Source organism: Gobius niger (genome assembly GCF_951799975.1).
Source record: "Gobius niger genome assembly, chromosome: 19".
Lineage (NCBI taxonomy): Eukaryota > Metazoa > Chordata > Actinopteri > Gobiiformes > Gobiidae > Gobius > Gobius niger.
Window position 1 is genome coordinate 14,148,232 of NC_136870.1, and position 26,606 is coordinate 14,174,837.

General features: G+C 39.5%; 2 protein-coding genes across 3 annotated transcripts; one reads left to right on the forward strand and one right to left on the reverse strand.

The window, feature by feature from the left end:
* Positions 1-13: 13 nt before the first annotated feature.
* On the reverse strand, positions 14-3,409 carry becn1 (beclin 1, autophagy related). The gene is made up of 12 exons (XM_079576985.1): positions 3,264-3,409; positions 2,926-3,059; positions 2,784-2,848; positions 2,601-2,659; positions 2,421-2,511; positions 2,214-2,350; positions 1,941-2,135; positions 1,692-1,838; positions 1,188-1,337; positions 1,000-1,060; positions 789-931; positions 14-263 (listed from the first exon to the last, which is right to left on the reverse strand). The coding sequence occupies exons 2-12, from the start codon at positions 3,050-3,052 to the stop codon at positions 95-97; spliced, it is 1,344 nt and encodes a 447-aa protein (XP_079433111.1). The 5' UTR covers positions 3,053-3,059; positions 3,264-3,409; the 3' UTR covers positions 14-94.
* Positions 3,410-3,645: 236 nt separating this feature from the next.
* On the forward strand, positions 3,646-23,410 carry LOC306979003 (uncharacterized protein). 2 transcript variants are annotated; one of them, XM_079577765.1, is made up of 21 exons: positions 3,646-3,724; positions 4,368-4,460; positions 4,550-4,603; positions 4,686-4,766; positions 4,850-4,938; positions 5,019-5,055; positions 5,132-5,250; positions 5,350-7,893; positions 7,985-8,064; positions 9,118-9,250; positions 9,410-9,452; positions 12,248-12,351; positions 12,466-12,638; positions 12,710-12,797; positions 14,689-14,766; positions 14,876-14,916; positions 16,165-16,248; positions 17,896-17,953; positions 19,922-19,995; positions 20,483-20,543; positions 23,201-23,410. In XM_079577765.1, the coding sequence occupies exons 2-21, from the start codon at positions 4,378-4,380 to the stop codon at positions 23,293-23,295; spliced, it is 4,119 nt and encodes a 1,372-aa protein (XP_079433891.1). In that variant the 5' UTR covers positions 3,646-3,724; positions 4,368-4,377; the 3' UTR covers positions 23,296-23,410. The 2 variants fall into 2 exon arrangements, with proteins under 2 accessions (XP_079433891.1, XP_079433892.1); XM_079577766.1 differs by having other exon boundaries at positions 7,988-8,064.
* The last annotated feature ends 3,196 nt before the right edge of the window (positions 23,411-26,606 follow it).

Consider the following 26,606-nt stretch of genomic DNA (forward strand, 5'->3'; position numbering starts at 1 on the left):
TTTTACTTTTTTTTACACTTTACATTTGAAAGGGCTGCACACAATCCACTTGAGTATAGTTTACATCAAGTTAGAACCTTTCCATGTGGATAGTTTATCTATTGTAAAACTGTGAGGTGACCCAGGCCAGGCCCCACTTCAGGTTAGTGAGCATAAACTTGAGTGCCTTTGTCCACTGTTCCTCTGAGTTAAACTGAGTCTTGATGGAGTAGGAGCCTCCATTACCTCCTGTGTCTTCTATCTTTCCTTTATCTACGTCCATTCTGCAACAAGGAAAAAAAGGTTAATCTTAAGATTATTCAGCCAACCAAGAGAGAAAGCACAAGATCTGAACTTGGACGTCAATACATACACAATGAACTGAAATTTAGCTATGGTTTTAAATGGTGATTTTTACCCTTGGGTTAATAACAATACAAGTCATTAACAGGCTGCGCTTAAAAGGATGTGTAGCTCATGCAGATCTTAATTACATTCATTAAATTTAATAGCATTAGAGCACTAGATTAGGATACAGCACTTTGTTCTACAGAGAGGTCATTAAGCCCCTGCAGTGTTATAAACTGAAGGTTATTAAGTCATAATGATATGTACATAATAATGGGGTATTATGAAAGCACTAGTGCAGTTTGGCATATTATTCCTAATTGTAAAACAAAGCTATAGATGACATAGGCCTATGTGATACGCTAATCAACAACACACATTTACACTGATAAGTGGATACAAACAGTAGTAATAATTACATATTACTTGTGAGCGGACATCCATGAGTCTGAATAACTAACCTGTATGGCAGGCAGAAACCAGTGTCTCCTTTCTCAACCTCCTCTTTAAACTGCTGTACACAATCCAGAAAAGCCACCATGGCATGGTCAAATTTATTGTCCCAGAAAAACCGTAGTCCACCCGAGCAGTACAATGGAAGTTCCTGTGACACCAAAACATATTTGCACAAAACTGCATGAAGGATTGTGATTTTGTTTATTTCAGCCTTACCTTTGACTTATCTGTAAGAGACTCTAGGTATGAATGGTTTCCATATGGCACAAGGCGATACCTACGAAAAAGTAAAGTCTTTGTTCAGTAAAATACAAATTGTAGGATATAAACTCCAATAAACATTGATGGAATTTACACTTTATATAATTAAATCCTTTAACTATATAAAGAACAGAAATGTGTACCTCTGAAAACGTAACCCCATTTTGTTGGCCAAAGCGTGTAGAAGCAGCACTGTCTGCCCCCAGGCAGCGTTGATCTCATTCCACTCCACAGGGACACTGGGAAGTCTGCCCAGGCGAAAATTATTGATTGTACCAAACTGACCGCTGTGCCTATAGAGCAAAAGAAACCATTAAACCATAAGGAACAGCGATTTTGTATTTGAATTTATTTATTTAAATTAAACAATGCATTTACAACATTTACAATATACTTAAAAATGCAGGATTATTGCAAACGCTAATTTTGATCCTATGTCCCCAACCGGACCAGGCCCAGCTACAAACCACACGCCACTCACTCAGCAAACATATATTCTGCACGTACGCACACACTCATATACACCCCGTCCACCCACAAACCCACCGTCTCAAACCCGACCCTCCTTCCAAAACACACACATTTACCAAGGTAGATAAAAAAACGAACCCATTTTATTTTAAAAAGAAAAGAAAAAAGGTGATTACCATATGTGAAACGTTGCATTGAAGACATTGGTCTTTTTCAGGCGATCCAGCTGTATCTGGCAATATCGCATCTGATTGTCGACACTTTTCAACTCATCATCAAGCTCTAGTTGTTGTCGTTTAAACTCACTGTACTCTTTTTGGTACCTTTGACAAAGACAGATATAGTCAAATATAAATTGGACAGGACATCCCACAAGAAGAGGAAATATTTTTTGTTATAGATAAAAAATAAAAAAGTTCACTCACTGCAGCTCCTCTGTGTCTAGCTGCTGAGACTGGACCCTGCTCTGAGCCAGGTCTTGGGCCACAGTCGCTCTCTGCTCCTCCACAGCCTCCAACTCCTGTATAAGGGCCTCCTCTTCCTCTTTCAGCTGCTGCAATTCTGCCAGCAATGTCTCCTCTTGTTCCACTTCTAGATGTGATAGCAGCTCCAAACACTGTCTGTACAGCAATTGGCGAGGTCATTATAAATAATCAAATGCAACATATTCAATCTGTCTTCACAATGTATCCACTTACTTATAATTTTGACATTCATTCTCTGTGATATTGAGCTGGGTGTCAAGATGGTCTAACAAGGTGTCTGTACATTCTTCACACAACGGATGGTCCACGTCAGTCTGACCGGACATGATGTCAAAGAGATCACCGGTCACCTGCACAGCAAGATCATGTCACAGTTTAACACACTGGGAGAACAAACAAATAAGAAAAAACCGACAGTACCTTCAGTCGACGACTTAGATTTTCCATGGTTCCTCCATCAGAAGCATCTCCAATCAGAGTGAAGCTGTTGGCGCTCTCTGTAGACATCATGCTAAAACATATTATTAAATAGAGTGAGCTAATGAAGATGAAATAACAAAACCAAAGGGATGTCTTGCAGCGAGGCTCATAACTTCTCACCGTGCAGGGGGGATGTATTTTCGAGATACACCATCCTGTTTGCTTTCTACAAACGTCTCCTGCGAACAATAGTTTCACTTTTATATACTTTTACATATATTTTATGCAATGTACAGGCGCTATTATTTTCCATTATAACACAATGAATGACATAAGAAATACGGATTTTCACATAAAACAAACCTCTTGCGCTTTCTCCCCTTCATTGCTATCAGGCTGTTTGCTTGGGGTAACGGTGACTAAAGGAGCTGTGAAGGCAAGCCAAGCAGTGTTGTTAGATGATTATCGAGCACACATGAATGAACAATAAACGCTTTATACACACCAATTAATTCTTGAATAGTGACCCGATCCAAGACATTGAAGGATGTATCCAGTTTCAGCGGCTGGCAGCAGCGCTGACAAACGAAGCTAACTTGCATCGTAGTGCTCGAGGATTTTGAGCCCTCCATCACATACCTTCGATGTTATGTGATGTGAAAGAACATAAGGAGACATGAGAAAGCAATCAATGCAATACATATATTACAAGCATTGGTTTGTTTGTTTTCTATCCATTCGAAGCATAGGGTTTTACTGGCTGGAAAATTCTGCTATTTGGCTAAACAGCTAAGCTAACTGGCTAACAATGTATTTCATAGATGCCACTCTGGTCTTACTCACCGATTCTTTTGAGATCTGCAAAACAAAGCACTATCGCACGGCAAATGCACGCGTTACATCAACAAAAACATAGAAGAACCTTAATATTTTTGCCGTGATGGCGTGAATTGCTTCCGACTGTTCGTCTTACTTCCGTGTTGTTGTTTTTGCGCTCGACGTAATCACGTGACTGGTAACTGGCGTGGGAAAAGGTTTTGTTATTTTACTCTTTAACCCTTTAAGACTTTTCTTTTCTTTGAAATACGACTGTTGTGTGAATCAATGTATTAAAACAACATTTATAATCACGTAAAATGGGCAGAGTAGGTCAATATTTGCATGCTCTAATTCTGAATCCCTCACCGGTAAGTGGCGCTGTAGCTTTCAGTCCGACTCAGCCACGAGAAGAAGACTGTAGTTGCGGGAAAACTGAAGCGGGTGGATCTATCAGAGAAGGCTTCACAAAACGTTAAAAATACGAGGTAATCATTGATATATGTTATTACCAATGGCCAGCCAGGGTCGTCCTCTCAAAACAGATTATACATCGCGTATTATGTGTGTTTGACATAGCTCCACTTATGTCGATTTGATTATTGGAAGGCAAAGCAAGCAACACGAGGTTAGACGCGATGCCAGCAGCAATAACAAGTAATGCAAAAAGAAACGTATGACACGTAAATACTAAACTGTCGATGTTATAATAAATCTTACTGTGGGTTTATTTCTTGGAGTATACTTTGCTGGTGGCCATGATTAGTGCACCACCATTTTTATTTCAAGCTGTGATTCCCCTAACCATAGGGGGCGGTGCCATCTCTTCACAACACATAACAGTTTTGTTATACTGAGAAACTCCCTTGTGGTCCCACTAGTACTTTCTGTTAACATTATAAGTATTTATTGTTCTACTGTTAAATCTTCTTGTTGTAATTCGTCTGTTATGTATCCCCTTTCCTGTCCTTTAAAGTGCACCCTAAGCACTGTCAGGCCAAATTGTAAATACGAATTTGGTCTTTAAGTTTTGCCTAATGAAATAAAGGAAATATGATGAAACAAAATCTATCCAGAGGCTTTATCCATCCTCCACATTCATTTCATTCTATATATATTTCTTTGTTTTAGAGTTTTCAAAATGAAGAGGAAAGAAACTCCCAAGGCAGCAGATGTGAAGAGAGGGATTTCAGTTCTGTGGGAAACTCTGCAATGTCCCATATGGTGGTGATATTTAATACAATATATTAATTGAATCACCCAGACTTGAAACATTTCAATCATATCTTTCTTCCTCTTGATTTGAAATATAGTTTGGAATTAATGACTGCTCCTGTATCTACAAAATGTGACCACCAGTTCTGCAAGTAAGATTACTTATTGTTTTTCGTGTTGTTTTAAATTGTCAATATTTGTATTTATTTTAACTACTACTCTTTTTTATGTTAGGTTTTGTGTGATGAAACTTTTAGATAACTCTAAACAAAACAGGGCCAGTTGTCCAGTGTGTAAAGCCAGAGTAACCAGAAGGTATATCAAACATTCTACCTTACTGCATGCCAATATTGTGATATAATGCGATTTAATTAAAAAATGAAAACATTTTATGTTAGGAGTTTGCAGGAGAACCCTGGTTTCCAGAAACTTGTTGCAGGTTTGCAGGACATGATCCATGCATATGAACATGATACTGGGACTAACTGTAAGGGGACTTATGTTGCTATATTTTTTCATTGTGTGTTTTTTGTGCTACCTGGACCTAAATTTACATTTACCTTTCAGATTTTACTGGCATGATGCTGCCAAAACCTCCAGCAGTGTAAGAAACTTTAGATAAGAAATTTTAAATATTGACCTTAATTGTCGTTTTTATTTGAATAGTTTTATCTTGGCAGTGTTACAGATGCTGACATACAAAAACACAATAGGACCTCTGAAGATCCAGTGGAACTTGACAACCATAAGCATGCGAGCAGCGACGATGTCCTGAAATCTCAATCCTCAACCATCAAAGGTACCGTTTTAATTTTGGTGAACCGTAACACACCGTGATCAGGCAACTATCAAAACACAACTGTGCATGTTTTATTGATATACCTTGAACCTTTTTTAGCCCAAAATGGATTTGCAAGACTCATGGGACTTGAAGACTCAAGCCCGTTGACAACAGAAAATGATGGACTGGATAGTGGACTTGGTGGGCCCCCTCGTGCACCAGAAATTGCCACAGACATCCTGGAGTTAATAACAGAGGAACACGCTGCTGTTAAAAATGCACTACCCACACTCAAAACTAGAGTGCTTATAAAGTCGACTGATCTGCCGCCTTTGATACTAGAGGAAGAGGCTGTAGGAGACGACAAAGAAGGTGAGGAAGGACGTTATGAAGATGAACAGCCCACTGGAACGTTGTCAAGAAGAAAGCGGAAAAAGAATTCTGACCCTGATAAAATACTAAAGCAAAGGCAAAAGAAAAGTGTGGAGAAGGTTAGAGAGTGGCTAATGACTGTCCCAAATGAGGAAGAAATCGAGTTGGACAAATCAGACAAGGATGCTCAAGACTTGGATGACTCTGATAGTTTTTCTTCTGCTTCAACAATAGATCTTAATCAACAGAACAATGACAGTTTAGCAAATGAGAAGGATAGACCGACCAGAGCCCTGGAAGATCAGGTGTTTGGTGCGGTATACAAGCGAGAGAGAAAAAGGAATAGGAAACACAAAGAAGAAATAGAACAGCCACTAGAGGATCAAGAGAAGAACAACAGTGACACAGAAAAGGAGCCTGAACCAATAGACCTTGTAGATGGCAGCAGTGAGTTTTTCAAAGAAGCAGAGCACATGGATACAGAAGTGCATAAGGAATCACAAAGGGACAAACAACCTGTGCAAGGATTGCACAATGAGCTACAGAATGTCAGCAATGAATGCAAAGAAAAAAAAGCTCCTCCTGTGCCTCAAATGGAATCTCTTAAGTTGAGGAGAAATTCAAGAAAAAAGATGCAAAATGCTCTGGAGCAGGTTGACAGTGATTTACAAGAACAGGCCAAGACCGAACCAGAAAACAGCGAGCCGAAGAAGGCGGATAAGAGGAAAGCAAGGCAGACTAGATCAAACAAAGTCAAGTCTGGCCGAGTTGCAAAGCCCCTTGATTTAGTTGAAGTTCCCAATGGAGAGACGGTTCAAATTGAAAAACCTGAACTCGGATCAGATAAAGTTCAGGTTCATATAGAGAATTACCCGAGTAGTGAAGACCAAGATGCTGCTGTTGTAAAAAACACCAGGAGGAGTAGAAGACTTCAAAGCTTTGTGGAAGAAATCAGAGGAAATACAAAGAAACCAAGGCAACTAAAGGCCAATAAATCTAACAATGAAGTAACATTAGAGGTGGTCGCATCCAGTAAGAAAGCGGTCTCTCCAAAGAGTGCGAAAACAAATGGATGCATATATGATGAGGACTTGGGAGGAATTGAAAAACTGGGCTCCTGTGAGAGTCAAGCAAGTTTAAAACCAACTCTTCAAGAAATCCCAAATGTTGAAATACCGTTTGAAGGTGGCTGCTGTGAGCCAGATGGAACAGACTGTCAAAGAAGCGCAGGAGAAATGGCTGAAATCAATACTGTCCTTGAAAGTGACGTTCAAACTGACCCAAACAGTACTCGTGTGGAATCGATGGGGTGTAAGGACGGACAAGAACTGGAGGACGACAGTGAGGTTGACACAGAGCAACTTCTCAGGAGCTTCAAAGCTACGAAAAGGAAATCATTCCACCTTGAAGCCCCAAATGTTAAAAGAAACCGTTTAGATGAGAGTGATGAATCTAAAGACGTGGATGCTTTAGAAAAAGAAAAATCACCAATCCAAGACACATTCCAAAACAATTCAGATTTGCTGTTTAGTGATGTGATACCACCATCAGCCACACAAGCTGAAAGCAAAGCACAATATCAAGGAGAATTTGATGAACCTGACAAGCCAATTTCTGATGGTCTCAAAAGCTCTACCAGTGGTGCCCTTAGTCCAAATTTAGTTAGAAAGTTTGAAACGCCAAGCCCTGGTCTTTCTGTCATCCCTCAAGTAGTCAACTCCGGTCTTCATTTTACAGCTGAACGTTTGTCCGACAGCTTAGAGCCCAAGAAGCAACCCTCAAAACACTCTCACGTTTCGGAGAGTCAATTTTCCAAAGCAGACGAGAACAGTGTTTCTTTGCTGGACCTCGCAACCACTAAAAATCGCTCTCCAGGAAGCGTATCTCAGCATTTGTTAAATACAGAAAACTCTTTAACACCTGATAGCCTTTTGACGCGTCCTTCTGTCCCGCGTGTCGGGGTTGCAAACAGCCATGGCAGCAGCAGTGTTCAGTCCTCGATCAAAATCCACCCAAAAAGGAGAAAGAGTCGAAGATTGGAGTCCTCGCCTGAACTTGATAGTAGTGGATCCCAAGAAGAATTACCAAGTCTTGCCCAAATCCTAAAACGTAACTCCGGTAGTGGTCGGGATAAGAGTGAACAGGAGAAAGGCGGCTCCAGTGATGAAGTTAATAAAGCTCTCACAGCTGAGGGAGAAGCGCAGTCAAGCAACGCACCTCACTGTCCCAGTCCAGACTACGATAACTCTAGCCAAGCATCCGTCGACTTGTTTGGCACACCAGAAGAAAGTAAGTACCTAAAATGAAAGAAAACCACATTTATTCTTTTGATGGTTTGGTTGGTTCCATCAAAATGATTAAATGCCTTTTATCCCCTCAGCAGGCGATGTTGTTCCAGTAAATAATGCAAGTGCATCAATGGAGCTGTCACAGTTCTCAAGTGAAGTCCTCGTCACTCAGGCAAGTACAACCAGTATAGAACAATAACAAATGCTACGCCATTGTCAGTAAAAGCCCAACTTTCCTATTCTAATATAAGCGTGTTTTAGAGAAGAAGAGACATTATCCAGCAGTTATTGTTGATGCACTTCCTCATGTTGCCTGTAGAGGGCAGCCACTCCCTTCCCCCCAAACTGACCTGTCAGCTGCTGGATGACAGACTGCCCCACTCCATGAAAAATGTCGCCCTCAGCAGCTTTTGCAAATTGCATTTCATTTACGTCGGAGGAGGCGCGGCTGAGGAGATGATTCCCGTTGGCTCCCTCATTCATCTTGGGGGGCTCTCCTGCTTTTACCCCTCCTCATTTTGACTGGGGGATCAGGCTTTGCACCCCGGGGTTCAGAATGAGCCTGTAATCACGCACATTTGTACACAGGAAGTCATGGATTCACGCAAACACCTACATCTCGCTTTAGTCTAGAGAATAGGGTCACCACCTGTCCCTCTTTTGATGTTTAGGTCTTTCTCCCTCCAGGCCCATCTATTTAAAACATGTCCCACTTTTTCATCAGTACCCTGTGAACTGTATTGAAAAGTGAAATTTATTCCTGTCTTTTCCAATTAACAGTACAAAAAAAAAAATCTATTTAGAAGCTGATTTTCCATTTGAAAAAATCTTTAAAACCAAGCTTCTAAACACTATGAAATAGTTTTGCAGATTCTTATCAAATACGATGATTTCAAAAATTATTATTTCAGGGGAACATGCTCCACTTCTGCAAGAACATCTAATAACCCAATTTGAACATTTCAATTGTAGTATTTGCATGGTTCATTCTTCTCTTCTAAATGCTTCAAGCACCTTTTCTTTCATTTCATTTTTCTTTTTTGCTACCTTGTCATTATTACTCACCATATCCGTGCAGAGTGGCCCACTACTTCGACCTTGTGTGGCTTTGGAACTGTTCCTTTGCTGCTCTCCTTGTATTTCCCTCGTGTTAATAAAACAGCCCAAAGACTCATTTGTAATTACAAGCTATTCTCATTTACTTTTGTTTCTTTCCCTCTTGCAGCAAAAGATAGAAATGCAGAAGGAGCTGCTGAGGCTGGAGAAGCTGATGGCTCTGGTGTCTGAGGTGCTTCACGAGAAAGAGAACGGCCCAGAAAACGAGCAGAAAGACACGAAGCAAAACAGCAAATTACAAGGTTGGAAACATTTAGACTTTCATAGCTTTTTTTTTGTCCTTCTTACCCAAAAGTTGGAAAAACAAGATCAGGATGAATTATAGTGGAAATGTAATCTCGCAGCAAGGGTGTAGTTTATTTTGTCTGATGAATTATCTCGCGTTTGCTTTGTGCCTGTAGGACCACAACCATCTAATGAGGGGATGGAACAAGACCCAGAAAGGTAGGCTCAAGGTTTCTGCATAATAAAGTAAAATGATTATCCAGTGAGAAGAAAATGTATGCATTTGTGCTGCTTGCACTTTATACAAAACATTGCCAGTGCCTGGACAAATAGGCAGATTTTGTCAATATTCAATGCAAAAATCCATTACAGCTGGTGTATATTTTTTCTTTTTGGACTGTTATTTAACTAGGAAAGGCATATACTGAGAGAGACCCATTTGCTGAAGATTATATATACATTATTTTCAGCTTGGCATTTACAAAACAGAGCTTTACTTCTATAAAACCAAATTAAGCCCAACAATAGGACATGCAAGTGGCCTGTAATTGCTTTTCATTTTGGCGCGCGAGCCAAGGAGAAAGTTTGCTCGTCGGTTCACAGTGGAGGAGGCGTCTCGAGAGGACGCGCGGATCATCTCGCTAATGAACCCAGAATGTGCTTATGCTGTGGAGAATACAAAGTCATTACGGGCCGCATCTTGTATGTCATTTGGAGCACTTGGAAGAAAAAAAAAAAAAAAAAAAACTTGTGTTGCCGCGGTAATTTATCTCTCCGACCTCCCGCCTCGCTAAGTGCAGACATGAAAACGGGAGCAGCTTTTGTATTATGGGATTTGACTCGGCGCTATAAATACGTGAACGTGATTATTGCCTGAAAGCACTGGTCAAGCTGGGACGGAGGAATCATGGAGGAAGCGCGTGACGAACTCTCATTGAGCTCTTATCGCTGCGGTGCAGGTAATTTAAATATAGGCACAATGCGAGTCAGCGTTGGAGGAGCCCGGGCGACTTTTGAGGACAGGACAATATACCAGCAAGGACTTTCATATAGTATTAAACAAGTGGTTCAGAAAGGGTATTAGCTCCTGGTTTTACTGTGATACTGCCTGACTAATAAAGTGACTATTTGAGGTCCAGGACATCATTTTCAGACATCTGAGGTTTTGCACAGTGGTCACATTGTCTCATCATCAATACAAGATCTTGGTGACTGGATCTTTTGACATTGCTAAAACTTAATGACTTAACGACTTGCTTCCCAAATTGACATTGTTTATCACCAGCAAGTTTCATGTTTTTATTAAAGCACAATCTTTTTTGTTTAGCAATCAACAACCTCATTATCGTTTAAGGGGGAAAATGCTAATTACGCACACAAACATTTAGCAAAGATGTTTTGAATTTACTGAATTACATTTGATTTGAATAGGTTTATTAGAACTTTTGGATTTGGTCGTTTTTTAAGGCTTATTGCAACAAAATGTGAATGGTCACAAAGATCAAATCCAGTTTATAATTCTGAAATATGTCATTTGAATCATTAAAGTTTGCATGGAAAGTTTTTATATCATGCTAAAACCCTCTAAACCAGTGATTCTCAGCCATTCATCTCTGGGGCACCCCTACACGCGCTTCCCACAGTCCGTGGCGCCCCGATATATTTTGTTGTATCTACACTATAGCCCTAAGATATATTGTGACAATGGGACTCACCTGAAAAAAGCTAATTTAGTTCAGAAACAATGACAGAATGGTACAGGTTATATTGCTGGGTTGCAGGTTCCCAGAAGGGGGCAGGAGCCAGTTTTTCCTATTAACAGCATTACACTTTCACAAGTCGTCGTAGCTAAAAAGAAAATGTTTGAATTACAAAAATGATCATTAATATCAGTCACTGGGTCCATGATCTCTCTGGACAAGACCAAAAAGTTCCTCCAAAACAAAATAATTTTACCTCTATATAATATTATAGGCCTTTAGAACTGTGATGTCACATGAAACCCAGCAACTGGCCAAAATAACCTTTAAAAAAGTTCTTTAATTTAATAATCCATATAAACTGCTGCTGCTGCTTAATTCTAGTCCACTGCCAGATTCTTTTTGGATCCTTGTTTTAGCCCAGGCTGGTGAGGAAGCCTAGTAATGGCCTAAATTGTGGGCCACTATTTGGACTATTAGTAAATATATCCATTTCCAACATAAAAAAAAAAACATATTCATCTTAAAACAAATTCATAAATACAGCAGGCCTATGTTGCAGGATATTCAGATTGTGCAAAACAGAAAGACCAAAGTCATGGTGTCTCCTCCTTGCCTCTGCTCCTCCTGTCTGCCTGTAGCTCCTGCTCCTCCTTTGCTCCTCCTCTCTCCTCTTAGCACAGGCACAAACCTTATGGGAAGAGGCTAAATGCCTAAATACCTCTGTTTCAAGGCAAATTTCAAGGGAAACCTTGTTGACACGTTTTGAAACACCATGTGTTATCGCAGATCGATCGTTTCGCTAATTATCGCGTGCACGTTTCAACTGCCTGGTTCTGGCATTGAAGACTTTAACAGGCTGTTTGTTAACAGGCCGATTTTAGCCAAATAAAAGCTCAGAGAAATGTTTACATCTCAACTATTTCGATCTTTTCATGGGAACTCGCTCTGCTTTGTCGAACACGCTCCACAGAGCAAGACAGAAGTGTCGGCTGTCTACATCTGTTCGCCACACTCCCTCAGACTAAACGCTTTATTATAAAATTAATCTTTGAATATTTTTTTTAATTTCATGGTGAAACAGACTTTAACTAGCAGCCTATCTTATTGGGTGACAGGTGAATTACAACAATTCAATTAAATGTTTTTGATAATTTCGCCCCATTTGGATTCGTCATATAAATCATAAATTTTCGCACAGCACCCCTGGACTTGCGCTGCGGCACATCTGGCACAACATTTTAGAAAACCCCTGCTCTGAAATGTTGGTGTTGTGCAAACTTCAGGATATATATTTTTTTCTTTTTTCCCCAGTAATGGTCTTCAAAGTGCTGCTCGAAACACCAGGGCGGGACCGTCTGAGGTCTCGGGAACATCAAAGCCCAATGCAGCTAAACATGGCAGCACAGCAGACACTGGTAAAGGTCTTATAAGACGCTCACATATTCAAATATAGTTAAGCTAAAATAGTAACAATTTCACAAATAATGTCACATATTGTTTTTCTTCTTTATTTGTGACCCACTTTTCAGCGCACAAAGACCTGTGTGCGCCTGCGTCTAAAACTGCCCCTGCTTCAAGTTCAACACAAAGTCATAAGAACCGTGAGTCACCGTCCGAAGACAAAGAAAACAACACTCCTCCCAACGACAGAAGAAACACTAAAATGGTGCTGGCATCTTCTGGACTGGAACCCAGAGAACAGGTTCAAATTACGTTAATGTTAAAATACTAAAAGCACTAAAGCACTCGATAAACTTGTATTTTCTTTTACAGGTAATGGTGAAAAAGTTTGTGAAGAGAATTGGTTCTCGTGTGGTTTCCCATGTGACCCCTGACGTTACTCACATCATAATGCACACAGGTGAGGTTTTATGTGATATTTTAAGATATGTTTTGAAATAAAAGCTTTACTCCTACCTCCAGTTCAATGGTATGATATTTTTTATAGAGATGGTAAATGGTTTTCACATTAACCGTCTAAAAAAGGTTTTAGTAACAATGCAACTCTTCAGAAATTAGTTAATTTGAACAGTTTCTTTCTCACCAAATCATGCTCATTCATTTGTGACTTCAAAAGACCAGCCCGTGTGTCTCACCCACACACACTCGCCCCTCTGTTCATTTGCCCATTGCTCATTACTCTCTCCGATAGATTACTTTTTAATTTCAAAGCACGTCGCCGTCAGAGCACTACATTAGCGGTCGTAACTGAACAAGACGTCTGTTTTAATGTCAGCCGTTCCCCGGGTAACGAGAAGCTCTTGATCTCTGTATCATTAAAGAGGGAACGACGCTGGTATCAAACTCCAACATTTTGGCAAACAGGAATAATGTAGAGTCAATCTTCTGCATCATTTAATGAGTATAAAGTCAATGTTCTGTGTTTGCTTAGTGTTGGGGCGTATCAAAAAGTAATATTTCAATTTCATTATTTTAACTTGTGGTCTTGATATATCTGTTAATTTATGCAGGTTGTTATGGCCTCAAAGGAAATGGGAATCTAATCAAATCTTAAGCAGTTGCAAGAGTTTGAGATTGAAGCACTTTTATGTGAATGATAACTTCAAAACTTTTTTTTTAAAATATCTCTTGGTTTGTTTTTATAAATTGCGCCAAGAATCCCGGAAATCTTGGCCGGTTTGACAACACAATCCTGAGCTCTAAATGCAAATCAGGAAAGCTGCAATTATATTTTGGAAGCTTTGTGTCCTCAGCCTCTTTAAAATGCTAAAAAAAAAAAATCCCTTAAACCGTGAGACTAACTGCTAACTTCTGAAAACATTTGATTCCTGCTTTATTTTGAAGTTCTTGTTTCAGACAATTCCCCTGGATGTGTTTAAAATATGTGGCGTGAACAGAATCCTGATTTTAGTGGCAGTATGTTAAAAAATACAATTTACAAAAATGTGCAGTGCATTATTCCCTTAACGGGGCTAGATGCAAGTCAGCCATTTTATACTCACTACTGCCACCTCAGGTCATACGTGTAACTGCAGCTTCTATATTAAGCTCGTGCATGACGGCACTTCGGACCCGAATTAACACCTGTTTGAGTGACAGTGCAGGAATTTAGAGGCAGTTGTGGTGAACAGATCTATTCTACACATTAGGACATTGCTGGAACGTGTAGGGGGAGGAAAATACATAATTTTAACATTTTTAAACTCTGTATAGTCCCTATAACGGTCCATCTTCACTAGTGTCGCTACAATAATGGCTAAACACCAGGTTGTGAAAAAATCCATCTTCTTAAGGTGCTTATCAATCTCCATTACGTTGAAAACTTACCTGCCCAACGACAGCTCTGAGGCGCTTGTTGTTAGGCAACAACACATGACAAGTGTTTAATTATACAGTGATGATGAATGGAAGCGGCGGTCTCTCATTCGTGTGATAAGTGGCTTCAGTAAAGAAAATGAGCGCTTTATTCCTATAGTTTTAGAGCAGAAAGTCCAGACTGCACCGTTTTAGATCATTCAATTCAATTGTATTTAATTCTTCAAATGGAAAGATGGGCTTTTGGTCGACGTGCTTTCAGTTCTCTAGTTTCTACTCATCCAGGTGCTACAACGACGACTGTGGGATATATCCCTTTAAATAAAGTGTCTGTGATTGTTCCTTTGCCTCAAGTGTATGATTGTGTACTGCTGAAATGATTGAGTATCATTTTAAAACATATATATTCTAAGATATTGCTCTGTTTCTACAATGCTGCACTGGTCCCATCATAACATTGTATTTTTTCTCTGCAGATGAACAGCTGGTATGTGAGCGCACACTCAAATACTTCCTCGGCATCGCGGGCAGAAAGTGGGTTGTGAGCTTCCAGTGTAAGTTGCTTTTACTCAAAACTAAAGCTTGACGAAGAAGAAGTTTGACATAATTTTTCTAAGGTTGCTTTGCTTCACATAATAGTCTTGAAATCTCCCCCCTCCACAGGGATTTCTGAGTGCTTCAAACAAAAGAAGCTCGTGGACGAGGTCTGTAAGCCTGTGCCGTAGTTTTTAAAATGAGTGTGATTACGTTTCTGAGTGAGTTTATGTGAATTAAGGGATTATGATGAATCTCCGTGTAGCTTGTGCTGATGCCTCATGCATTATTTCGAATCAGTTTCCTTTAACGACCCCGGCGTCTGGCACTGAGCTCTGCAACTATCAACTTTTGCCAAGTCTTGTTTAGGAATGTCATTCATTTAAAACATCAACCTCGGCCTACCTGCATAAATAATGTATAATGGCATTATTTAGCTGGCGGTAAAGCATTTAGACTGTCTGCTTGTAATGACCCTACATTTTCTCTATCACCTGCATTACACAATATTCAGTCATGTAGTGTTTATAAAGAACTATTACTCGTATGTTACTATAGTGGGAGGAAGATGTATGTGAACGCTTTGGAATTTCTCACATTTCTGCCTAGATTGGTCATAAAATGTGGTCTGATCTTCTATCTATCTCTATCTTATTTTTATTGGCCATAACATGTAAACATTAAGAGGAATCGCTGGTCCAAGATTCGTCCTGATCGTTTTCTGCAGTTATTGCTGCAAAAGAAGGGTCCGCCAGCTATTTGATACAAAGGTACACTTACTTATTCCACACTATTGTGAATGTCTAATGTTTTTTCTGCAAAATATCTTGATAAATGTGTGAATTTATTTTTCTGTTGATAGTTGAATAGTTTGGGCAACGCGATATCATCAATGGAAAAATGAATTCACAAGTTTATCAAGATATTTTTCAGAAAAACCTGAGACATTCACAACAGCATGTGAATAAGTGAGTGAACCCTTGTATTAAATAACTGGCTGATCCTTCTTTTGCAGCAATAACTGCTTTTCTGTAGTTGCAGATTAGACGCTCACAACGATCAGGATGAATCTGTGACAATTCCTCTTTACAAAACTGCTGCAGTTCAGTGAGATATATTTTCCTCCCACTGTATGTTAGAGTCTGATGCTGAAAAAGTTAAATATATGTTTTTATCACTATTAAAACCATGTGAATTCAGGCTTAGATAGATGCTTTACTGTATATTAAATAATAATTACAATAAATATAATTGACTTCAACTTTTAGGAATGTTCAAAAAACAGCAGAACTGTGAAGTGGGTGATTGTTCAGGGTCTGTGCCACTTTGACTGTTTTAGGTTTTTTCCCCCAGAACTTTCACATTTCTGTTTTTAATCTACTATATTCTGAAATAATGTGTTTTTGCTTTTCTAACAGAGTCTTTTTGAAGTCAGAGGTGACGTAGTGAATGGCCACAACCACCAGGGCCCCCTGAGAGCCCGCACCACAGATAATGACGATGTAGGTGTCTGCTTTTAGTTTTCTTTGTATGACTGTTTTGTCTTCACTTATTTCGGCTTCGACTCAACTATTTTTCCTGCATGAGTTCTGGTCTAAAACCACATAAAGCAGCAGTTTGGACTGAAATGAAACAGCACTTTTTCCTTAAACATTTCCCATTGTCTCCAATTTGCTTCTGGATAACAAAGTTCTCCTCATTCCTCTGTTTACAAATCCTTTGAAATTAAATATGCATCAATATTTATTGTTTGTGGCATTAAAAAATATAGTATATACTATATGGGCTTTAACCTCTTAGCCCCCACCTGAACCGAGCACATTTTCACCAATTTGGCTTTACCCCACTCCAAATGCTTCTTGTAAAAAGCCCTAAAGTAGCAACAAAACGAAACAAGGATGACAACGCAACAAATAAAGCCTCATAAAAATGTGATAAAAAAGCGGCAAAAATGCAGCCAAAAACTAAATTAAAAGCGGCAAAAAAGTGATGAAGCTGGATAAATGAAAAAAAAAAAAAAGCAGCATAAAAGTGACCGCACAACAAAAGTGACAACTGGAAAAGCACTATGTATATTATTTTATATTCTAGGACCTGAAAAATCTACCCAAAAGATGAGCCCAACATCACGGAAATCACCAAAAGAACAATTTCAACAATTATATAAAATAGCAATAGAAAAAGTCTTTGATTGTGATATGTTAGAATGAAAAAAACACAATCTTGCTAGAATGATGTAATCCAGCCACAATCACAGCTGCTTATCATTTAACATCCTTTATCAAAACGCATTCATGCATTGTTGAAAACTTGGCTGCGCCATTAAAACGCAATGTAACAGTTGGTGAAACAAAACGCAAGCGTGACTAATACTTTCCCTGCTGTTCTCCAACCACCACATGTTGACTGATACACGGCACGAACATCAAATGGCGACGACTCATTGTAAAGTTGAAATGCCAAATATTTAAAGTATGTCTTATTATAACCAATCGATAAAAAGTTGGGAAGAAGCCACAAATAGCCCATGAACCTGCGGTTTCTGGGTATTGCGCCAGCCTGTTAGGGCCGGGCCCCTTTGTCAAAACGTGATGGTGATTCTGCTCATGGAGAACAGCAGGCTGCACTGAGGGGGAAAATTGGAAATGGCTGGGTGTCATGTCCGCGCTAATGCAGGCTTTGAAGAACCTCCGCTAATTGAATTAACGGCTAATTTCAGGCTTATTTAAAAGGCCGGCGCACAGCTTGGTGCTTCAGATTTGCTTTCAATCACCTGCGATGTATTAAAATAAGACGAGGATGAAATATAACAACAATCTGTCAATAAGGATTTGTGAAAGCTATCAACCGGCGTTATCAAACTCCTACTGAAGGACATGTGGTGTTGTCTAAATTAAAATCTGGAGGAGAAACATTTAATTTTGCCAAACACCGCTGGCTAATGTTCTTTATGAGCAAAATGGAGGTATCAAATTAGTTTTATTTTCATCCCTGGCTTGGCTGTTTATCTCCAAATCTTGTAAACAAGACGGCAGTGTCACTTGCACACAATTTCAGGGTTCCAGAAACAATATATATAAATTGCGAGAAGGACATGTATTCAGTCTCACCAAAACTCTCAAAACATGTTATTCCTGCTTCTGTTTTAGCTGCTGATGAAAGGATACAAGATCTACTTCCAAGGGCCTTTTACGGACATGACCACAGGTAACTGGTGTAATGTAATTCCCTTGTTGTCGGATAATGTCTCCTGCTCTTTTTTAGCCCTTTGTAAACACTTTGATCTGTACTTGTCACTTGCCTCTGCTTTTCACACGGTAATTATGCCTTAGTTTGTTGAGGCAGGCTTTTTTTGGAGATACAAATTTAAGCCCTGCAGGACACAACATCAAACGTATAATTTTACTACAAATTACAGACAATTCAAAGGTGTAAAAATAGAAATGCCTACTTGAGGACTGCTGGATTAAGCATCGGAAGGTCTTAAGTGATTGGGAAACTGGATTAAAAAGATACATTTTCATCAAGACCCGACTAATAAAACATAAAGTTTCCTGGTTTTGTCTGGTTCATGTAAACACAGAATCCCGGATTCAGTTTCCTGGATGAGCCATTATCCAGGTTATTAGAAACCAGGATATTCCCATAATTTTTCATCATTGCTGACGTACTGAGCATGTGCAAACATTTGAAACAGATACGGCAGGAGCAAAAACCTTCCAGCAGCCATGATATCTGGTACCTGGGCTTTCAAAAATGTTATCTTATAAAAATTAACAAAACATTGTTAAAAAAAGTAACCGTAACCTTTTTTTTTGCTGGAAGTCAGCGCTGCTCTATGATCAAACCAATTTTATTTTATTTTTTTCAATACTCACATCTGTCACTGAAGCTGGGAAAGACCTCTACTGTTTTAGTTGCTTCCTTTGATAGTTATTGTCCCTGTGTGTGAGAATGTCAGAAAATGCCATGCGTTAGCAACATTGCTAAAGTATTGAGATCCTTTGTCTTTAGCTCCGCCCCTCTCTGGGGCCTGAATATCCAGGATACTGTAGTTGCTCATGTAAACAGGGATTCGAGTGGGTCCGATACAGGTATGAAGGGGGTTGGCATGGCCGATAGCCGAGATATGGGCCGATATTTTTATACTACAAATAGTCTATAATGAAGCTCTATCTCTTTATGGTTCAGAATTTATACACAAAAGTCTGAATATAAAATGCTTGTGTGACATTGAGGCTTAATTTATACAATATATATTTGTTTTAGTAAAGTTCATAGGCACCATGGGGTCACTGTCTTGCTTATGGTGAAATACATTAGTAATGACCTTGTTTTAAGTGAAGAACCCATTTTTTTTTTTGTCCTTGTACCAGATAAATATTGTGACCTCGCCTTGTCCTGCGGATGAATGGACACGGATCATGGGTGAAGGTCTCTGGGGTCACTTTACTTTAAGAGCTACGAGCAGCGCTTGGTTCGTTTCCGTTTCCCCCTAAAGTGCTCCTGCAGCACACTCCCGCTGCTGCACAGATCGATGAAGCTCTGCTAATGGCTCAACATCTGCTCGCTAGATTTAAAGATTTCTCTTTTACATGACGGCGGCATAAGGCCCAAAAAGGATGTCTGTCACGCTGCGTTTAAGTTGACAGGTATATGTGTCGTTTTCATTCAGATTTCTAGCTATGAGCAGAATTAGCGCAGAGATGTTCAACATGGGGCTTCAAGGTAGAAACAAACTTAGCATTTTCGAGTAGAATGGGAGGAGAATGTATTTGTATAGCGCTTTTCACAGACATGGTCACGAAGCACTTCACAAGGACACATTGTTTACGTATCAAGCGCAGTGGTTGACCTCTCAATCACACACCACATTTATATACAGGCACAGTCTCTTATCTGAAATGCTCTGTTATTTAACGTGGCATATTTTGATTGATGTGTGATATGTGTAGATGATTTTATTCCCATCGTCTTGACAGAGATGCACATATTGATTTGAGTAGAGACTGAAGTATTGACCTGTTTTTGCCTCTGATTAAACCAGGACTGGCTTTGAAATATGTCAGTTTTGAAAAGTTCAAGGTCGAAAGCTTTTTAGTTTTCTACCTTTCCGTCTTCCTTGACTCTTACAAGCCGAGGGTGATTTATTATGTGTTTTGTGAATGTGTGCAGATGAGATGGGGTGGATGGTGGAGCTGTGCGGAGCCACTGTAGTAAAAGACCCATCTGTGCTGGACGGCAAACAGGTGACTGTGCCAAAGCTCTTATATCTAAATTACTAATAATAACACTGCCGAGCCTCTGTGGATTTATCTCTCCATCCAGAGAGCAGTAACTAGAGTCTTCTGAGGTGTTTTCTGTTTAAGGGGCAGTCCTTTTCTACCTAATAATGTTTATTTGTCCGAGCAAACTTTCCAAACAGTTGCTATTTCAAGAGGAAAGTTTCTGATTTAAAGATGCTTATTCCATATTGAAGGTTTGCTGCTGTTGTCAATGTTGAGTTATTTGGCTGAAATATGTACAGAATTAGGCCAAGAAGAGCTCTAGATAATTATGTCGGGTCCATTGGTGCAGTTGCGGAAATGTAAGACATAAATAAATATATCATATTCAAATGTGATTTTATTCTTTTGAAGTGTCTGAAAAGCTGTTTTGAAGCCTCATAGATTAACTCCAAACATGCTGTTTGTGTGGTTTGTTCTGTTTATACATTTCTCTCCTTTTATTATCCAGATGTCACATCAGCTGGTGATTGTGCAGAGCGGATCAGACATATCTGCGTCTAAATACAACAGTGAGTCTCACAGACACTACTTGCATTATATTACAAGAGACTGTATGGTCATAGGTTCAACATTATGGGAGAATAATAATCAATTTAATATAAAGCAGGACTAAGTAACTCATGCCCCTAGAAGCCATAAGCGCCACTGCAGGTGTCGTAGCATGTTGCTGTTTTTTACTCATTAATTGTCCGTGAGAGTGACAGAAAAGACAAAGGGTGAGAGGGATGATGTACATCCAATTACACGATGGAGATACATTTTTTTCACTCAAACTTGCCCGTTAGCCTGTTAGCTTCTTCTTCGTGATTCCATTAGTGTGTAGCGGGGCCTCCGACCCGTAGGCAGAGACACCAGGGGGAGATTAAAGTCATCATCTCATCATCTCAACACTTGTATTACCCCCAGACGGACTACGAAAAGGATTTTTTAAGGTAAATAAGTTACTTAGTTCTGCTTTAAGTTTATTTCACAGTTTAAATTAAAAAGTATGTTCTACTAACAAACTGCAAAACTAGTGCAATAATCACTGGCTTTTCAGAACATGTTTGTCGAGCAAAGTCTAAAGGTTCAGAAGATATGAAAACTTTATGGACACATTTTGTCTGCAGGGGATATTGTACTGCCTAATGAATTAGTGATTTTCTAATTGCAACCATTCAAATTGCGATGTATAACCTGTTCTATCATGTATACCAGTGGTTCTCGACTCGGAGTCAAGACATAATGTCAGGGGGTCGCCACATCATATAGAAGGCATATTTTGTAAGTAGTTTGATTAGAAAACAACAGAGTTTCTTATGTAAAAAAGGCTGAGAACCACTCATGTATTGCATGATTCTCATGAAAACCTCACAACCTGCTGAGTTTGGTCGCATTTGCAAACAAAGCCTTTGGTGAATGTCACTCTTAACCGACACAAGCTGAACACGCGATGAGTCAGAATCTATGGCCGACAGTTTCTGGTCACTAGGCTTGTGTCGGCCGCGTGTGCACCTGTGGGCCCATTAGTGCACTGACTCAACGCCGTGGCGCCGTTCTCTGGAGCCAAACGGGGAGAGGGAGAGAGCGCTGAAGTGGCATCCGCTGCCAGCTTCAATAAGACAGGCTTCCCTAATGTGAGCGCTGCCAGGAGAAGCAAGTGTGAAAGAAGTTAGGACGAGCGAAATGGAGAGACATGGCCAGGGGAACATGTCAGATTGAAGCAAGGGGCAAAATGTCCAAACAAGTGGGCCAAAGATTTAAGCCTCGGTGGATACTAGCAGTTTAAATAAGTGCTACTCTGGGGCTGCAAGAGTTTGGAACAACATTTGTTTTTAAATGAAGATTCGGTTCATATTTTGTTCCACAGCACGAACGTTTGAGACACAGAAATATAAACGGATTGCTTAAAGGGGCTAGACGCGAGTTAGCCATTTTATACTCACTACTGTCACCTCAGGTCATACTTGTAACTGCACCTTCTGTATTAAGCTTGTGCATGACGGCAATTCGGACCCGAAGTAAGACTTTTAGAGGCAGTTGTGGTGAACAGGTCTGGGCTCATTCTACACACATGACTGGAACATGTAGGGGGAGGAAAATACTTAATTTTAACATTTTTAAACTCCGTATAGTCCCTTTAAAGAATCATGTATTAACCTTTTTTGCTCCAACCTTGAATATAGTATGTGCAGAACTTTCCCTAACACTGACCGTTCCTGACTCATGTCTAACCTTGACCACACATAGGGAACGGTGCTACGGCAACACATACAAGGACAAACTTTATCTAAAGTGCCAACAATCTGTTTTATATCATTGTAGGAACGCTTTGCCAGTTAAATATTAGTGAGAACATGTTTTTAAGCTGCTAATAATACTGAGTAAACGGACAAAGATATTTCAGATTAGTGTTCATTTGTTTGGCAATTAGAGCTGGTACAATCTGTTACACGCTTCATCTCTGAAAATAAACCTTTTGAAACATGCTTTACCATCTGTTTTAATGTTAAATGTCCAGGCTAAAAATCAGGAGTGTATTGAAGTGTTTTGTCATTGAGCATGGCTGTCATGTGGTGACCTGGCAATGGCCGTCTGCAGCTTGACCTTACTGGGATGTTTAGCCAAAAAATATACAAGTCTATACCTAAACAACTGTAGCTGGTTGATAATTGCAACCATTCAAATTCCGATTTCTAGTTTTCTTCTAATTGTTAAGCTGCACCAGGTTCAGGTGCGTCCGAATTTGCCCTTGAATATTTTCCACATCTCTTCATCTTGTCTTGTGCTGCTCATAGTTCAGGTAATGCTTTCCAAATCCCATCTCCTCATCCTATTCCCTCCCCCTTGTCTCCTTGTCTTCTGCTTCATTGACTGTGATAGCACTCTGGCTTTTCTTCCTTTGTGTTGTCAAGTATGAAGAGTCGGACATGGTGCGAATCAAAAGTTCACATATCTAACAATCATGCAACTGTGAATACTAATTTGATATATCAATCCGTTTAAGGATATTTAGGAACTGGTATAATCTAGTTTTAGTATGTTTTCTTAAAGTTAATTATATGTAAAAAGAAGTTTGGTAAGATTTATAGCTTGTTGAAAGTACCGATGTTTGACAGTAACAAGATAAAGAGTAAAGTAACTCACTTTGTTATTTTTTGATTGGAATCTATTTTTCCTCCTCCAGGTCTGTCCAGAGTGGCTACAGTGGTGACCCGGGGCTGGCTCTTGGATTCAGTGTCTGCCTACACAATACAGAACTACAAAAACTACACAATATAATCCTAAACACTACAACATTTACTGTCCTGTCCCATTCATGCTGTTTTTAATCCACCTGTTTTGTAACAGCCCTGACTGATGTACGTGTAATTTGTGATGTACATAAAGTTTAATTAAGAAGAAGAGCTGGTGTACTTTGTATAATCTTAAACAGTCCTACTTTTGGGTCATCGTTGGGCTATAGCCTGCACATGTAAATTTAGTTTGACCTTTAGATTTTTATATTAAATATGTGAATGTACATTAACTCTATGACATTAAAGCCATAAAGAAATATTTAAGGCCCTTGCTTGCAGATCTTGCATCTTATACTTCCCCTTTTCAGTCATTTATTTTACTCACTATAAAGTGTATTGCAAAACAAGATATGTTGCAGCAATATTCTGTCTTGAATTATTGATCACGTAGTGTGTTTGAACACAATGACTGGGACAGATTAAGGAAAGTGCTCATGGAAGTACCCACTCATGGATGATTACAAGGTTGGAGAAAAAGGAAATGCGATTTATTTTCATGGCGAAGTAGGTCATGGACTACTTGAACATGTCTGTAAGTGACATTCCTCTCCACATGTGAGACTGGACTTCCTGTAGGTGATCAGACAAATGTCATTAAAAGTTAAGTTTATTTACTAAATCTAGTGAGCTCTAAAAATACTCCCAAATGAGATCACATGTAACCGTGCTGTATAGATGCCCTTTACATGAACGGTAAGGCATCCTAAAACACGTAAAGATGGTTACGTGGAGCTTACATGAGATCAAACACATGCACTTGGGAAGCATTTAAATTGTCTGCGTCACAACATTTCACTCACTGTGTAAACAAACCTATAAATTTGGCCCTCTACTTCCTGAACTAGGTTTTACTGCCTTTTTCCAATCTGGCAACAGCACCTTAACACTTTACTTCATTCAAACAACTTCTAACCAAGAATTACAAAAAGTAGATACCAATTCCATTATCATTCACATCAGACCTTCATTCATTGCAGAGGTTTATGAACACAATCATTGGGGCCATGTTTGTCCCATGTCGCCCTTCACATACAGAAAATCATGTCTGCTTAATAATGCATGTTTCTATTCTTAGACTGCACTCCTCAGGATCGGGTGGTGCCCTGGGTTGCTGCTGTGATTGTAATGTATGCCATGACTAGAAGTAAAGTAGGAAGTCAGCAACTTCATGCTGCACAGCATCACTCACAGAGCAGTTGTACTTAAAGCCTAATGTAGACATAGACCTACTGGATATACATATATACTGTAGGCTTCCTTTAGTCATAAATAAGGCTCTGTAATGGACGTCAACAGACCTGCATCTCAAAACCTGCTCTGGTTACAGAAGTAAAAAAATATATATTTTTTTTTTTCCAATGGGCTTTACAAATAATATGTTCACTGTTGACCATGACTTTAATGAAAGAAAATATAAAATGACTAACTTTTAAACAGTTAATAAGTTTCATAAATTGAAAATAAATGGGATTTTAAGCAATCAGCTGGACGTATGGCTTGAATCGTAATTTAACAAAAAGTGATCCAAATATCAATACAAACCTAATGGCTAACACAAATACCTACAATATCAAAAGAATTATTACAGCATTTTCAATAAATCTGAGAAAAATTACAAAATTGGAGCAGATCTGAAAACTACAGCTTGGTTTTTAATGTGCACTGAAGCCCATGTGAAGGTCACACAAAGCCAGTTTAGTCTTATATGCTTACAGCAGCATTAAACGTAGTGGATATTTTCATTATGGTCAATTGTAGCTTGATGCTATTACAATAACAGATTTGATGAAGCAGGTGTCGGAAAATAAAGAAGCAATGAAACAGTGGTGTCAGCAGATTTGCGTTGGGGCCTTTTTAGATGCCAGATGTGCAGAGCCCAGAGCTGGGGCACTGCGATTCTCCAATGGAGCAGATAGTGTTAACTCAGTTACAAGAGAAACATACTTTCAATACTCTGTTCACACTGGATGGACTTTCGGCTTGTTATGTCGTAGCATTAGCGTATGGGTTGCATATTTTGCCATTTTTAAGTATTGATGCGAAATGCAGTTGCATTTAACGTCAAGATGTTCCGCCCAAGTACTACTATAACTGTCAAGCTGTCTATGTGAAGCTGAGCGGGTTCCTATTGGAGAGGGTGAGCATCTATAGCATCTGGCAAATGTCAAAACTAGATTTTTAAATGTAGTGTTTGTTTTTGTCATCCCCCCTTCTGTCAATGACCAACCTAATACCGAGATGCTAATTGAGCCACCTCAGCTGCTCCTCTCCACGTGAAGGAGCAGCTGCTCTACTACGAGCTCCTGCTGGGAGGCAGAGCTCTCTAAGGCATATCTCTAAGTATGCGCCCGACCACCCTTAGAACCAAACTCATTTAGATGGCTTGCATCTTACATTTGTGTACTCTCTCTTCCAGACCTCACTAAAGAACAATGTAAGGTCTGTCAGAAGTTGTATATTTTAGAACCACTAAAGCGGAGACTGGATAATATTTCAACTTAAAATGGTTGACAAACAGTCTGCACTTTCCTGTGAAGTCTTTCCGTGCGTTTCGTTTGTGAATCTGCTTCTGTGAGAGCATCTAACGTGAAGATGTAATACTGTTGTATGATTCAAACTCCAGAGGGCAGCTTCTCAGCCTCCAGCTAAACTACACTCACACACAACACGCTGTGGTTTTCCTCTTTACAACATTTCTGTTGAGCATTAACACAGGCCTGCATGTTGAACGATTCTCATACACCAGGCATCTGCGACACATCGACAGAAACAGAAACATTTTTCCTTTTCTTAAAGGGCATTGTTAAAGTCACTCAGCAGAACATCCCAGGTTATAGTCTGTTGCACTGTTACAACAGCAACTAGTCGCAAAGCTCAAACATAAACATGCCTGTGGTACTTTACCAAACATGCTGCTCCGAATAGTCAGCTCGACACAGACAATGCTTTTATTGCAGTGGATTATCATGATAACGTTTTGTTATTTTTTTTATTTAAACTGATGTTTGGCTGCCTTTAGTCAACGTGTCAGGGCTGAAGAAAGGCGAGGTCACTCTCTTTAAAGATTCAATGCCACTGTCAACAATATCTCAGCTAGGATTCTACCATTTAGTTTCACCATTTAGTGTAATCCTGAGCTTGAAGTTTGTAAATTTATACTGACACATTACTGTGCACCACCAGGGGGACCCTCACCACAGTTTGAGAAGCACTATTGTAGCCCCATGAATATTTCTGTCAAAGAGGTGCAGTGCTGACTGTTGCCTGTTCTTTGTATAGTCCTGTGCTGATGAT

What these genes read in the sequence shown, in the direction of transcription:
- becn1 (XM_079576985.1), bottom strand. Translation starts at nt 3,052, where the DNA reads ATGGAGGGCTCAAAATCCTCGAGCACTACGATGCAAGTTAGCTTCGTT. An exon ending in AAGGGGAGAAAGCGCAAGAG is followed by an intron (nt 2,660 to 2,783) that starts GTTTGTTTTATG and finishes TATTGTTCGCAG; the next exon opens with GAGACGTTTGTAGAAAGCAA. An exon ending in AAATACATCCCCCCTGCACG is followed by an intron (nt 2,512 to 2,600) that starts GTGAGAAGTTAT and finishes AATATGTTTTAG; the next exon opens with CATGATGTCTACAGAGAGCG.
- LOC306979003 (XM_079577765.1), top strand. Translation starts at nt 4,378, where the DNA reads ATGAAGAGGAAAGAAACTCCCAAGGCAGCAGATGTGAAGAGAGGGATT. An exon ending in CTGCCAAAACCTCCAGCAGT is followed by an intron (nt 5,056 to 5,131) that starts GTAAGAAACTTT and finishes TTATCTTGGCAG; the next exon opens with TGTTACAGATGCTGACATAC. An exon ending in CTGTGCTGGACGGCAAACAG is followed by an intron (nt 19,996 to 20,482) that starts GTGACTGTGCCA and finishes TTTATTATCCAG; the next exon opens with ATGTCACATCAGCTGGTGAT.